We start from the raw sequence: 13,133 nt of genomic DNA on the forward strand, positions 1-13,133 counted from the left end.
TCACACAGAATTGTTTTTTTGCAGTGTTTGTTTACGTTCCCCTTAAAAAAACATATTGTTGTAAATATTTTAGGCCAATTTATGTTTTGCATGTTTTTGGCCAAGTTTCTAAGTTGGAAGTTGTTTTATTCTTTCTAAATGTGTTGCTTTCGCTGTTACTCCTATATGTTTTTTGATATGTATTTTCATAAAAATACCTCTTGCCATTTTTAGATGTCAACACAAGCTTCATGTATCGCCATAGCAACTGGCCCCAAATACTGTAGATGTGACACAGCTCTGGTCACTGCTAAAGATACAGGAGATTTGAAGTGGAGTTGTATGGGAGTTTTTATCTGATTGTAATTAAAACTAAAATTGCAATACATTTTACAATAACAGGAATGTGAACTGCTAAACTAATGCAAGTATTCCATTTATTCCAGTCTAAACTTCAATACAATTCGTGTTTTTTACATAATAAGACCCGATGATGTCACCGGAAAATATAGTTGATTAAATTACCTGAATAACTGTATAGTAATTAATTAAGAAGAAGACTTTGTACATCACTTGGAGGAGAAATTTTGAGCTTGTTGCAATTGTGTTAAAACAAGACAAACAATGGTGTGCTCAAAACACGTCTAAAATGTGAAAAAGCTGCTACAGTCTACGACAGTCTGACATCCAACAAAAGAAAATCAGCAGTAAACAGCTTTAGAAGAACAGATAAACAATAGGAACAGTCCATGCGTTAGCCAACAAGCTAGCTTTTCGAGATACTTCTTTATACGACAAAATGGAAACGTGAGTAAATGTGAGTGACGGCTCCATTCACAAAAAAGAAAAACACTTATCTGTTTTTCTCTTCATAATTCTGAATGTTTGGGTTAATTTTTCCAAGTTTCCCAAAACACTATTTCTATTGATCATAACAATAATAAAATTGTTTAATATAGATTACCCATAAAATGACCTTAAATTTAGCTATAAAACACCCAAATAATGTTTTTACTATATAAAACCACCCATACAACACCATTTAAAATCCCTGTTGCTCAGTTTTTGCTCTTAATTTCTGAAAGTTTGGCGAGGATCATGTCTTATGCCAAAAAAATATATAAACACAGAATTTGCCCTGTGTTGGGTTTACCTCATGTAAGTGTCTCTAAAAGCAATGTCTAGTCCATCCATGCACCGCTCAACATGACAAGACTGAAGCATTTATTTCAAAAAGATTTTAAAAAGTTAAACGGGTGAAATTGATGATTTGCCAATAGGCTTTCTGGAAAATTAGTGAAGAACATTTTTTATCACGCCGAAAAAATGAATATAGCCTACTCAATGTTTTCCTATATTTGTGTTTTGAAGATTTCTTGTGTATTAAAAGAATGGACAGATGGTGGCGTCTTTTTTTTGTTAAGTTTTGTTCTTTTTGAAGACTTGAAAAAGTGTTGTGTTGCATCTATATGAGGAATGCCAAATAAAACACTGCGACATAAACCACCAGCGTTTGTGTGTTCGTAAAAGAGCAAGACATGTTGAATCAGCTATGACATAATACTTTGTTTAATGACTTATTTTAGGATTCCCTGGTTTGCCAAGACTGCATGCTTTTACAACATTATGCGATACTATAGGGATACTACAGGGATACGACAGGGATAATACTTCATTTAAGTTAATCTTTCCTATTCCTCTGAAATAGTGGGTGCCAAAATGTGAAGGTGGGTATACATGATTTGATAATAAAACTGAATATTTGAGTGAATTTAGGTGATTCATGATGAAGACGTTTTGTAGGATTTTAAGTAAAAGTTGTGCCAGTTAAAAGAAAATCGGAATAAAATGAAACACGGAATTCATCTTTTTGTTTTTAAATGAAACAGCGGAGGTTAAAATTATGAAGTTAAAACTGCTTCAAAGCGGAACAAAAAAAAAGACAAAGAAATTGAGTCTGGAAAATCGCAATGCATCATGGGTGTTTCTCAATGCATACAACTATCCAGTTTATTAGTATTTGTAGAATATTTGTGTGATGTGACATTGTTTCTTGGGTTTTACGTATTATTTATGAATAGTTTTGCATTTAAGTTTGTGTTTGATTTTTTTTTTTTAAACACCAGATGCGAAAATAGTATCTGCTCCCTACTCTGCCCATGATAAATCACACCTACCTGGCAAAGATGATACCACGATCATGAAAGTAGTTGGCAATGGAGCCATTGGCATGTGCAATTAGAAAAGACGTATCGATTAAAGGGCTTTGCATTCCGGGGAGAGGAGGAAGACAAGCTAGGTTGTCCCTGGATGACATGACAGTTTTATGTGTGGACAACCTCTCCATCCTTAAAGCATTTATTGGTGTGACCTATTTTCACTGTCATCTGGAGCTAAATTGAATAGGTCTTAGAGCAAAATACTACAACTTAATTGGAGAGAAGAGTAGAAAGAAGTTTGACTCATACAACAAAGGAAAGGCTTAAAACTCTAGGATTATATATTGGGAAGGATATGGAAAAATACAATTGGGAAAAACAACTGCCGCAGTTACAAGGTCTACTTTCACAATGGGAAGATAGACCTTAGCTTTACAGGAAAAGCCCTAATAATTTAGATTGATGTTCTTGTATCGTTGAATTCCTTAGCAACTCTTTTACCTGTGCCGAAATGGTTTATAAAATCCTTAAGGAAAGTCATGTTCAGATTTTTCTGGAGTTCTAACCAGGAATATGTTAAAAGACAGGCGCTGTACACACCCCTGGAAAAAGGGGGAAAGGCAGTCCTAGAGCTGGAGTCCAAATTAAAAGCCTTATATATAACACCAATCCTGAGAGCACTGATCCCTGGTGAGGAAAACATAGCATGGCACAATTATGCAAAATTCTTGGTAAGGAAACATGTTCTGCGTCAGTGGGGAATGAGACCACCCGTTAATGTACACTATGCAGAAACACGCCCAAAGAAGTGATTGAAAATCTAAAAAAAAATGACACCCAAGAAAATGACTAGAGCCTTAGTTGAAGAAGCGATACTGCAAGAACCAAAATATACTGTGCCTGTTGGTAGAGAAACAGAAGAAATTAGTCAAATAATATGGAAAAACGCAAATAGCAAGTTTCTAACAATCACAAAGACTTAGCCTGGAAAACCATTCACGAATATCTTCCCACAAGAAAAAAATAAATATGACATGAAGTTCAGCCTGCCCTAAGGAGAAATGTAGAGGAAGAGACTGTTGGCCATGTTTATTGGGACTGTTTAACTGCAAAGGAAGTGTGGCTATGTTTTCAGGAGTGGTTGAGTGATTTATAGAACTACTGGAGCAAATGTAAATTAAATGTCCTGAATTCAATAAAATTGTCTAAAAAGTGAAAAGTTTGTCTTTGGTGAGGCTTTGCCATCGCACTTCGGCATTCTGACCCTGACGAATTCCCTAAATGTGGGAATTTCAACTGCAAAATCCTAAGTCGGAGTAGGATTGGAGTAGGCGGAGTATGATCATATTGACTTTCCACTCTCCCCTGATAAGATGTAGAAGTAAAGTTAGGAAAAGTGAGACTCTCTTTGAGGGTGTGGCCTCATTGGGAGGAGGATTGTGGATAGAGCACGTGGTGAGGATCCTAAGACGCAACTCAAATGTGAAACCAATTACCTTGAATTCATGTTTGGATGTCAGCGTGAAGTTCTGTACTTTGACAGTTTTGAGGATGAGATGTTTAATGTGTATGTGGAGGAATTGGACTTTGGCAGCAGAAATGTCTAATTTATATTCATTAATTTCCGATCTGCACTTTCATTGTAATCACACTTCTGGTCCAGCGGGAACTCCTTTGGTTTAAATGGAGATCGAGGGAAAAGTCTTGTTACTAAAATATGCTGTAAACCCTGTGCAGCCCAAAAATGGCTTTTTAGTCCGTGTAGAACTTATTTTCTCTTGTGGTCAGCAGCCCTATGTTCACTAATATAACCGGAAAAAGGATTACATCGTAAGTTGGAGCCATGGATCTATTATATTAAATCAAGTCTGTCTTCAAGTCCATGTTCCTGTCCCTGCTGCTGATGCATGAATATGGACTCAGTTTTTCACCTGCTGCAGATTTGAGCAACAGTGTCCACATAGATAAGATAAGAACTAGGCTGCATAAAGCTATATTTTTATTGTTTTATCTTTTACATTACATTCGGCCCACGGCCCAAAATGAGTTAGACATATATGTAAAAACAAAACAAAAAACTCTTCCTCACTGCGGGCAGTCTCTATTTCTCCCCCTTCAAGCTCGGGTCCTCTGCCAGAGGCCCCTGGGAGCTTGAGGGTTCTTCAGTGTCTTTGCTGTTCCTGCACTGCACTTTTCTGGAATGAGATGTCTGATGTTTTTCCTGGGATCTGCTCAAGACATTCCTCCTCAAATGCTCCGATCACTACAGCATCATCGATACCTTCACGCTCCAGGCCTTCTCCAGCTCCTCTCTGAGGCCTTGGTATTTCTCTAGTTTCTTATGTTCCTTTTTCCGGATGTTGCCATCCCATGATGCACTGCAATGTCCACCGCCACGGCTTTCCTCTGACCCTTGTCGACCACCACTATGTCCGGTTGGTTTGCCATTACCATTCGGTCTGTCTGTATCTGGAAGTCCCAGAGGACCTTGGCTCGGTCATTCTCCACCACTTTTGGAGGTGTTTCCCACATTGTCCTTGGGGTCTCCAGCCCGTACTCTGCACAGATGTTTCTGTACAATACCAGCCACCTGGTTATGGTGCTCCATGTATACTGTCCCTGCAGCATCTTGCTCCCTGCAGTTATGTGTGGGATGGTCTCAGGGGCCCCTTTGCACAGCCTACACCTTGGGTCTTGTCTGGAGTGGTAGATCTGGACCTCTATTGATCTGGTGCTCAGGGCCTGCTCCTGTGCTGCCATGATCCTTCTCTCTCTCTCTCCTCCTCTGTTATCCTCCTCTCTCTCTCTCCCTCCTCCTGCTTTGTGCTCCTTCTCTCTCTCCCTCCTTCTGCGTTGTGCTCCTTCTCTCTCTCTCTCCTCCTGCTCTGTTATCCTCCACTCTCTCTCTCCTCCTGCTCTGTTATCCTCCTCTCTCTCTCCTCCTGCTCTGTTATCCTCCTCTCTCTCTCTCTCCTCCTGCTCTGTTATCCTCCTCTCTCTCTCTCTCTCTCTCCTCCTCCTCCTCTGTTATCCTCCTCTCTCTCTCTCATCCTGCTCTGTTATCCTCCTCTCTCTCTCTCTCTCTCTCTCTCTCTCTCTCTCTCTCTCTCTCTCCCTCCTCCTGCGTTGTGCTCCTTCTCTCTCTCTCTCTCTCTCTCTCCTCCTGCTCTGTTATCCTCCTCTCTCTCTCTCTCTCTCTCTCCCTCCTGCTTTGTGCTCCTTCTCTCTCTCGCTCCTCCTGCTCTGTTATCCTCCTCTCTCTCTCTCTCTCTCTCTCCCTCCTCCTGCGTTGTGCTCCTCCTCTCTCTCTCTCTCTCTCTCCTCCTCCTCCTCTGTTATCCTCCTCTCTCTCTCTCCTCCTGCTCTGTTATCCTCCTCTCTCTCTCTCTCTCTCTCTCTCTCTCCCTCCTCCTGCGTTGTGCTCCTTCTCTCTCTCTCTCTCTCTCTCTCTCTCTCTATCCTCCTGCTCTGTTATCCTCCTCTCTCTCTCTCTCCTCCTGCTCTGTTATCCTCCTCTCTCTCTCTCTCTCTCTCTCTCTCTCTCCCTCCTGCTTTGTGCTCCTTCTCTCTCTCGCTCCTCCTGCTCTGTTATCCTCCTCTCTCTCTCTCCTCCTGCTCTGTTATCCTCCTCTCTCTCTCTCTCTCTCTCTCTCTCTCTCTCTCCCTCCTGCTTTGTGCTCCTTCTCTCTCTCGCTCCTCCTGCTCTGTTATCCTCCTCTCTCTCTCTCTCTCTCTCTCTCCCTCCTCCTGCGTTGTGCTCCTTCTCTCTCTCTCTCTCTCTCTCTCTCTCTCTCTCTATCCTCCTGCTCTGTTATCCTCCTCTCTCTCTCTCCTCCTGCTCTGTTATCCTCCTCTCTCTCTCTCTCTCTCTCTCTCTCTCTCTCTCCCTCCTGCTTTGTGCTCCTTCTCTCTCTCGCTCCTCCTGCTCTATGATCCTCCTCTCTCTCTGTGCTAACCCATTGTTTGAAGAAAAATCAAGATGAAAGAGAACTGAAGAGAACACAACCCAAAACGGCGAGTAAATAGTGCTTTGTCAGCTATCGCGTGAACTCGTGGTGTCGCGGGGTCGGCAGCCAGACCCTGTGACAGCAACAGCTCTGCAGTGCTGCGCTCCAGACCAGACTGCTCTAGACGGCATGCTGTCTGAGTCCGGCGTTAGGATAGGCAGGGCTCCGGGATTCGTTTGGATGCCGGGATCGACCGGTAGATGTGGCTGATGTGAGGTGACAATCGCGTCTTGACATTCCCCAGTCTGAACAGTAAACGGTCATAAGTGTGTTCTGAGTCTGGTGACCCAATCCAAACCACAACCACACACTTTAGTCCACCCTGGGATCAGCACATTCCCTGGTCATAGTTCTTCACCAGCCGTTTGATATGAAAGAGTTTTTGTCTCACTTCTCGGCATTGCTTCTTCTTGGCTTGGTAGTCTGCAGTCTATAAAGAACACAGAACATGTGAGTAACAGTGTTTAGGTGGACTGTAGGGTTATATATAAACTTACTCTTTTTAAATCCTTCAGTCTATTGTATTCATCTGCTACTCCCTGTGATGGACGAAAGCATAATAATAAGTAGGTACATCACATATTTTGGTATATATCTACAGTTCAAATGCAGATGTTTTCTTAAATTTAACTAATGCAAATTGTTTTAGCTTTTTGTTTTTACAGAGAGGAAATTGTGATCTAAGAATTGATGGTCCCAGAGTAAATCCAATCATCACCACTCAAACCATTTTTAAATGTATTTCTCTAAGTAGGCTTTTCATCACAGATTGAGACAGTAATTCATTTGTATGTTGTGAATGTTGGTCAGTTTCATAGTTTGATCCTGTTTAAAAGCAAGCAGCAGACATTTGATGAAGCTCTGCGAGGCGACTGCTGTTGAGATTTTGTGCTCTACAGAAATAACTTGAATTGAATCACCTGGTACATGATGGATGCATGTAGTGCTACCTGGTATTTGGTGGCGTGTCTGCAGTCCTACCTGGTACTTGACGGAGGAGGGGTCGAGCAGGTCCAGCTCGCGGCTCAGCTTGTGCATCTGGTCACTGATGTCGTCCATGTCGGCGCAGATGCTTTTGTACCGGGCCAAGTCTGAGTCAAACTCCCTCTTGTACTCGTGCCGCTGCTCGTCGCTGATGATCGCTGGGTACTGCCTACAGACACATACAGACACTTTTTTTTACTTTAAAAGCTGATTTCTGTTGCTGTAAATGTGGTTTCAAAACTCAATGGACTTGACAAATTTGTCTTCTTTTTAAAATGGATTGAAAATAACTTTCAGATGGAAGATACATGTTGTTTTCTTTTTTCTAAAACAAATGTCTGGATGACTACCTTTGAAACCTTTCCAACCATGGACCATTCTTGTTACTCAGATTTTTCTGTAAAATCTAGCAATTTTCTTTCAGTGCTTCTAACATTTTCTAAAACATTCTAAAACAATTCAAAAAATATATATGTCAATGAGTGGTTTGAATGTGAACAGAGAACAACATGGATTTGAAGCACTGCAGTTTTTTAGATAAGAAAACCTTGGAAAGGAAAAATGTTGAATAGAGTAGAAAAGGATTTAAGGGACAATGTTTTGACATCCATCAAAAAGTCATTCTCAATGGAAGCGGAATAACAATAGTTAGTCAAGAGTTGTCAAAATTTCCACCTGAACAGATGCTGTGAGACATCCTGGTCCAGCTCGTTTCCAGTGTCCCCTCCAGTGGTGTAGCCTGTCTCACACTGGGACTCCACCGGGTCCTCAGCAGCAGGCCTAGCGCGTCCTGGGGGTTGGGGACGCTCCTGATGGGGCCGGAGCTCGGGGAGTTTCCGAGTACTCTGGGTCAGGTCTGAGCCACTACTGCAGAGGGGCGCCGGCATCTGATGGAGCGGCTGTGAGTGTGCGCTACGTCGAGCACTGCTGTCTGCGCATACACTGCAAACATATGAGAAGTGGTGACATTCTCAAACTTCACATCCCACAGGCCCAGGATGGAACCAGGACTCAACCAGGACCAAACAAAGATCTAATCAACAATTAAGACTAACATCTAGACATAGACATTTTGAAGACTTTTTACCCTACTTTTTTGTTCATGTAGAATTATTTATTGCTATTAGGTTAGGTTTTTAGGTTCACATTCTTAGACACATCTTAGGAGCTTGAGCTAGGCATGGTCAGAGTTTAGCTGGAGGATTTCAGTTATTGTGCATATTTGGGATTGATGGGGGAAACCGGAGTCCGAAGGGACCCCCTCTCAGACACAGGTAGATACATGCAAACTCCACGGCGAAAGGAGTCAAACTATCTAGCTGTGAGGCAGGAGTGCTAGCCACTCAGCCAACGTGTCGTCTAATGGGAGTCTGCTTTGGCAATGTTCCTAATTCAATCTGACATCACTTGAAATAAAGGCCGTGGCAACAGAAGCTCAGTTTAGCCGTGAGTTGGAGGGATAGATTCCAGGTCCCAGAATTACCGCTCCTATGTCCTTGAGCAAGACACATGTTTTTTACAGTTTTTCACAATTGTTACAGTTTTTCACAGTTGCTAACACCCAAAAAGCAAAAATTTGGCACAATTTGTACAACCTTCACTTCATGTACCAATCGCTCGCCCCAAGTTGGCACTTCACACTCCCTTATCTGCATAAGACTCTGACTTTCCTTCTTTACGCTCTGATGTCATTTACAATTCACCTTGCTGCCAAAAACCACACACAATTTTCAGTTGTTGCACACAGTTCTCAAGTAAAATCTCAAAGCATCAACCTATAACACACAAATATTCAAAACCACTGCACACAATGTTCAGTCGTTGAACACACTTCTCAAGTAAAATCTTCAATAGAGGAATTATTTTCAGCATGGAGGTGGAAGGTCTACGAACGGAACCCACAAGGCCTGGTCCCTCTGCTCCAGGCCATGGAGGAGGCTTGTGGCGACGTCAGTGTGGAGGCCTGTCCGGGCTTCATGCGCCACTCAAGGTGATTCTTCCAACGCTGCCTAGACAGGGAGCACATTGCCTGTGATGTCGATGAGGCCCCTGGCCTGACAGGAACCGGAGGCATGATGGCTCATTTTTTTTTTGTGAGGGGGGGGACAGTTTACTGTACTGTACTGTACTGTACTGTTCTGTGTGTGCTAAAATTACTGTAAACTTTTTTTGGTTGCATATTTGTGTGCTGTTTTATGTTTATGTTCAAAAGTTTACAAAAGTTAAGGCCTACAGACATTTTACAAAAGGAGAAATGGCACATTTTCCACATTGTCATTCATATGGTGTGTTCTGTTTCTATAATTGTGTTTTCAATTAACGGGTGTTAACAATTGTGAAAAACTGTAACACCCGTTTCTCAAAACAATAACGGCTTTTTTCAAACTGAACACAGATCTGAAAACCTCACACACAAAATGCTAAACCTGCCACGCCCTTTGCAAGATGACTCTTTGCCATCAAATCCCTTACCTGTTCACAAATGGAACTCGTGTTTTCATTTGGTTCTATGACACACACACACCATTCATTGAGTAAACACAACTAAGCATTTGTCTGCACACTACCAAGCATTTACAGCACACTTAGGTGCAAAGCTGAAAACACAATTATAGAAACAGAACACACCATATGAATGACAATGTGGAAAATGTGCCATTTCTCCTTTTGTAAAATGTCTGTAGGCCTTAACTTTTGTAAACTTTTGTAGTCAAACATAAAAGTACAGTACAGTACAGTACAGTACAGTAAACTGTCCCCCCCTCACAATTTTTTTTTGCCATCATGCCTCCGGTTCCTGTCAGGCCAAAGGGCCTCATCGACATCGCCTTGAGTGGCGCATGAAGCCCTGACAGGCCTCCACACTGACGTCGCCACAAGCCTTCTCCATGGCCTGGAGCAGTGGGCAGGATTTTACTTGAGAAGTGTGTTCAACGACTGAACATTGTGTGTAGTGTTTTGAATATTTGTGTGTTATAGGTTGATGCTTTGAGATTTTACTTGAGAACTGTGAGCAACAACCGAAAGTTGTGTGTGGTGTTTTGACAGCAAGGTGATTTGTAAATGACATCAGAGCGTAAAGAAGGAAAGTCAGAGTCTTATGCAGATAAGGGAGTGTGAAGTGCCAACTTAGGGCGAGCGATTGGTACATGAAGTGAAGGTTGTGCAAATTGTGCCAAATTTTTTGCTTTTTGGGTGTTCGCAACTGTGAAAAACTGTAAGTAGAGCCCGAGATCAGACCCAAGGTTATAAGATAAGATAAGATAATCCTTTATTGTCCACACGTGGGGAAATTTCAATCATGTGCAATTCATGTGCAATTACTGTCGTGATCACATGCAATGGTATTTATTTATTTATTTTTATTATTTTTCCCCTCCATCCCTTGTTGGTAAATGGGAGGTATGTTATGACAATAAACAATGTGAGAAAACAGTTTGTTTGTTTGTTTGTTTGTTTGTTTGATGGGTTGATGACCTATTGTGCTTTTGTCTACTCTATAATCTCTCTAATTTACGGTGCCCGTGGATTATTGTGTTGTATTTTGGACTTCTTAACCCTTGTGCTACACTCTAAAACTGTGTGCGTGTGTTAAATACATGTTTTCAAGCTCTGGAGGAAGGAGGAGGGTGGGTGACCCGAAGATAGCACGAGGGACATTGATCTAAAACGACAAGTGTAAAAAATAAGTCTGCTTACGTCCGCAGGCCCTTTTCCGTTACATTGCCTTTGGAGAGCTGCACTTCACAATATCAAACAGAGGAGTTTTTAAAAAAGAATTGCTAAAATTGCTGCGTGACGCTGCCGAATGCTACGTGTGTCACTGTTTGATCAAATAAAATAGCTGAACGAAGTAAAGAGCAGTGGGCTTGACACGGGGAGCGCTGAAGACCTGGACTGAATAAAGATTACTCAAATATGCACGAATCACTCTAAATACAAATTAATTTAATATGGTAACTCGTGAGCAGGGCCACGCCTCCACCAGTCTCCGGACCACACCCCACAGATTATTCCTACCAGTGCCTCATTCACCGGTTGACTCTGTCCTCTCAACCTGCACTCCCTTCCCTTGCAAAATGTGTTTATTTTCAGCATTCAGTCTGCTAAGAGGGGGGGTCCCGTTCGGCTGAGCTGATCACAGAGCCCCACCCGGTCTCCACCCAGCCACTTGCCATGGATCACCAGCATCCATTGTACATCAATAAATAATTGTTTGTTTGAGTGGTTTGATGACAAGGCAGAACAATTACAATGTGGTTAAAAGCTCCTAAAAGTCAAGTTTGTGAGGTGAGAGTAGGTGTCCTTTAATGTGTGCATTGTGTCACCATGGTAACGGAGGATCTGTTTTCCATAGAAATACATTCAGTTCTCCCCTGGCGTGATATCACAGCAAAGTATCAAATATTACCAGTAAGAATGAGTTTCAAAATGATGAAAAAATAGGACCGTTGCCATAGCGATTAACAGCAAAACATCCTCTATTTTGAATGGGAAAATGTCCTCAAATATCACCTATGAACAGGAAGCTGAAACTCATAAGATCATAACAGCGCTGACCTGTTGCAGTTGTAATTTCCTTCGCTCGGGACGCTGCCTGTTGGGTTGCCATGGGAGATGCTGTGGTTGCTATGGGAGACGCTGCGGTTGCCATAGGAGACCGGACAGTTCTCCAGCCTGAGGTCCGGCGCAGTGGTTTCAGAGATGACCAGTGTGGGGGCCTGCTGAGTGCTCCTGAAGTCTCTGGTTTGGTCCACCTGTCAACAAGTCGTCAAAATATTGAGCCCCTTCAGATTACATCACACTTGTGTAGACGTTTATAACTGATCAAATGAAATCTCAACATTCAGAATTTGTGGTGGAGGAAAACTATAGCCCTATTTGGATGGGATTAGTTTGACCTCGGCCGCAGGTAAATTGTAATAAATACGAACATTGTTTCCATTTCTCGTCCTGTGTCCCATATCTGTGAAAATATACGGAAAATACAACCCTGTTGTCATGGCAACCGAGGACCAAGCAGCATGGAGGAAAGTTTGGGATGCTTTTGGTGCAAAATTTGGTTTAAGGGGCAGTGTCAGTGTGCATGGATTAAAAGATAGAGACTCTGGCTGTTTCATTAAAGTCTGTAAAAACAAGTATATTACTTACATTGCGTGCGAATACTCCCAAAGTAAAACTAATCTCATCTAAATGGGCCGTAGAGTTTGTCATTTAACAGTGAAATGCTCAAATATTGTTTCACTATTCTGTGGTGAGGGTAGCATGCGCACAGTAAGAACACATATTTTCAAGCTATGATGTATGATATGAGTTTAATCAGCACTAGTAGAGTATAAGATTGCACAGAAACTTAAAGGAAGTACTATTATTTTGTGTTGAAAATGTTTATTGTCTAAAAAAAGGCCATTTTTTGTGTGTGGTCAAAATTGGTATTGAGTATTATGCCAATTCCTCAGTATCATAATTGAGTTTTAATTTTAGTATTGTGACAGCACTAAGTAATAGTACGGCTTAAAGTAAAAAGTATGCATGAAAAACATGACTGTAATTCTACTAAAATTGCGTCAAAAGTGAGTAATTTCAGACCGCAGTTGTAGACAAAACTTAAATTTAACTTAACTTAAATTACAATCTATACATTTTCCGAAATCTGGCCAATCAGAGCAGACGATGCAGTGCTGTTAGAAATGTATCTACTCAAAAAGAAAAAGTGAGTATTTGTAATAAGTTACTTTCCACCCCTGTTTAATGCCCTACTGTGGAACATTCCAGGGAAAGCAATAACATCTCCATGGAGACAAGCAGGTGACAGACTCACCCTTGTTGGCCAGTCTCCCCCTTGTTATTCCACTCTAGTTTCTGTCTCCTCTATTATTCCAAACACTACAAATACATATCTTACATTTAGAGGCAGATCACCACAAACAAACTCGATATGAAACAATTAAAACTAAAACATTTACACCATTCTCCCAACTGAAATGTCTTTAAAGCAGAGCGT

The 13,133-nt window shown here is 41.7% G+C and overlaps 1 protein-coding gene across 1 annotated transcript in view; it reads right to left on the minus strand.

Moving 5' to 3' along the window:
* Positions 1-6,295: 6,295 nt before the first annotated feature.
* LOC140356693 (uncharacterized) overlaps positions 6,296-13,133 on the minus strand; it is a 30,746-nt gene continuing 23,908 nt past the window's right edge. Inside the window, exons 9-13 of the mRNA XM_072441846.1 lie at positions 11,690-11,886; positions 7,805-8,071; positions 7,127-7,298; positions 6,643-6,684; positions 6,296-6,575 (exon numbers count right to left, since the gene is read on the minus strand). Coding sequence (XP_072297947.1) covers positions 6,474-6,575; positions 6,643-6,684; positions 7,127-7,298; positions 7,805-8,071; positions 11,690-11,886 — 780 coding nt within the window. The 3' untranslated portion in view covers positions 6,296-6,473. The remainder of the gene's footprint in view (positions 6,576-6,642; positions 6,685-7,126; positions 7,299-7,804; positions 8,072-11,689; positions 11,887-13,133) is intronic.

Source organism: Eucyclogobius newberryi, unplaced genomic scaffold, assembly GCF_026437365.1.
Source record: "Eucyclogobius newberryi isolate DKJ021-1_F unplaced genomic scaffold, fEucNew1.0.hap1 SCAF_12, whole genome shotgun sequence".
NCBI lineage: Eukaryota > Metazoa > Chordata > Actinopteri > Gobiiformes > Gobiidae > Eucyclogobius > Eucyclogobius newberryi.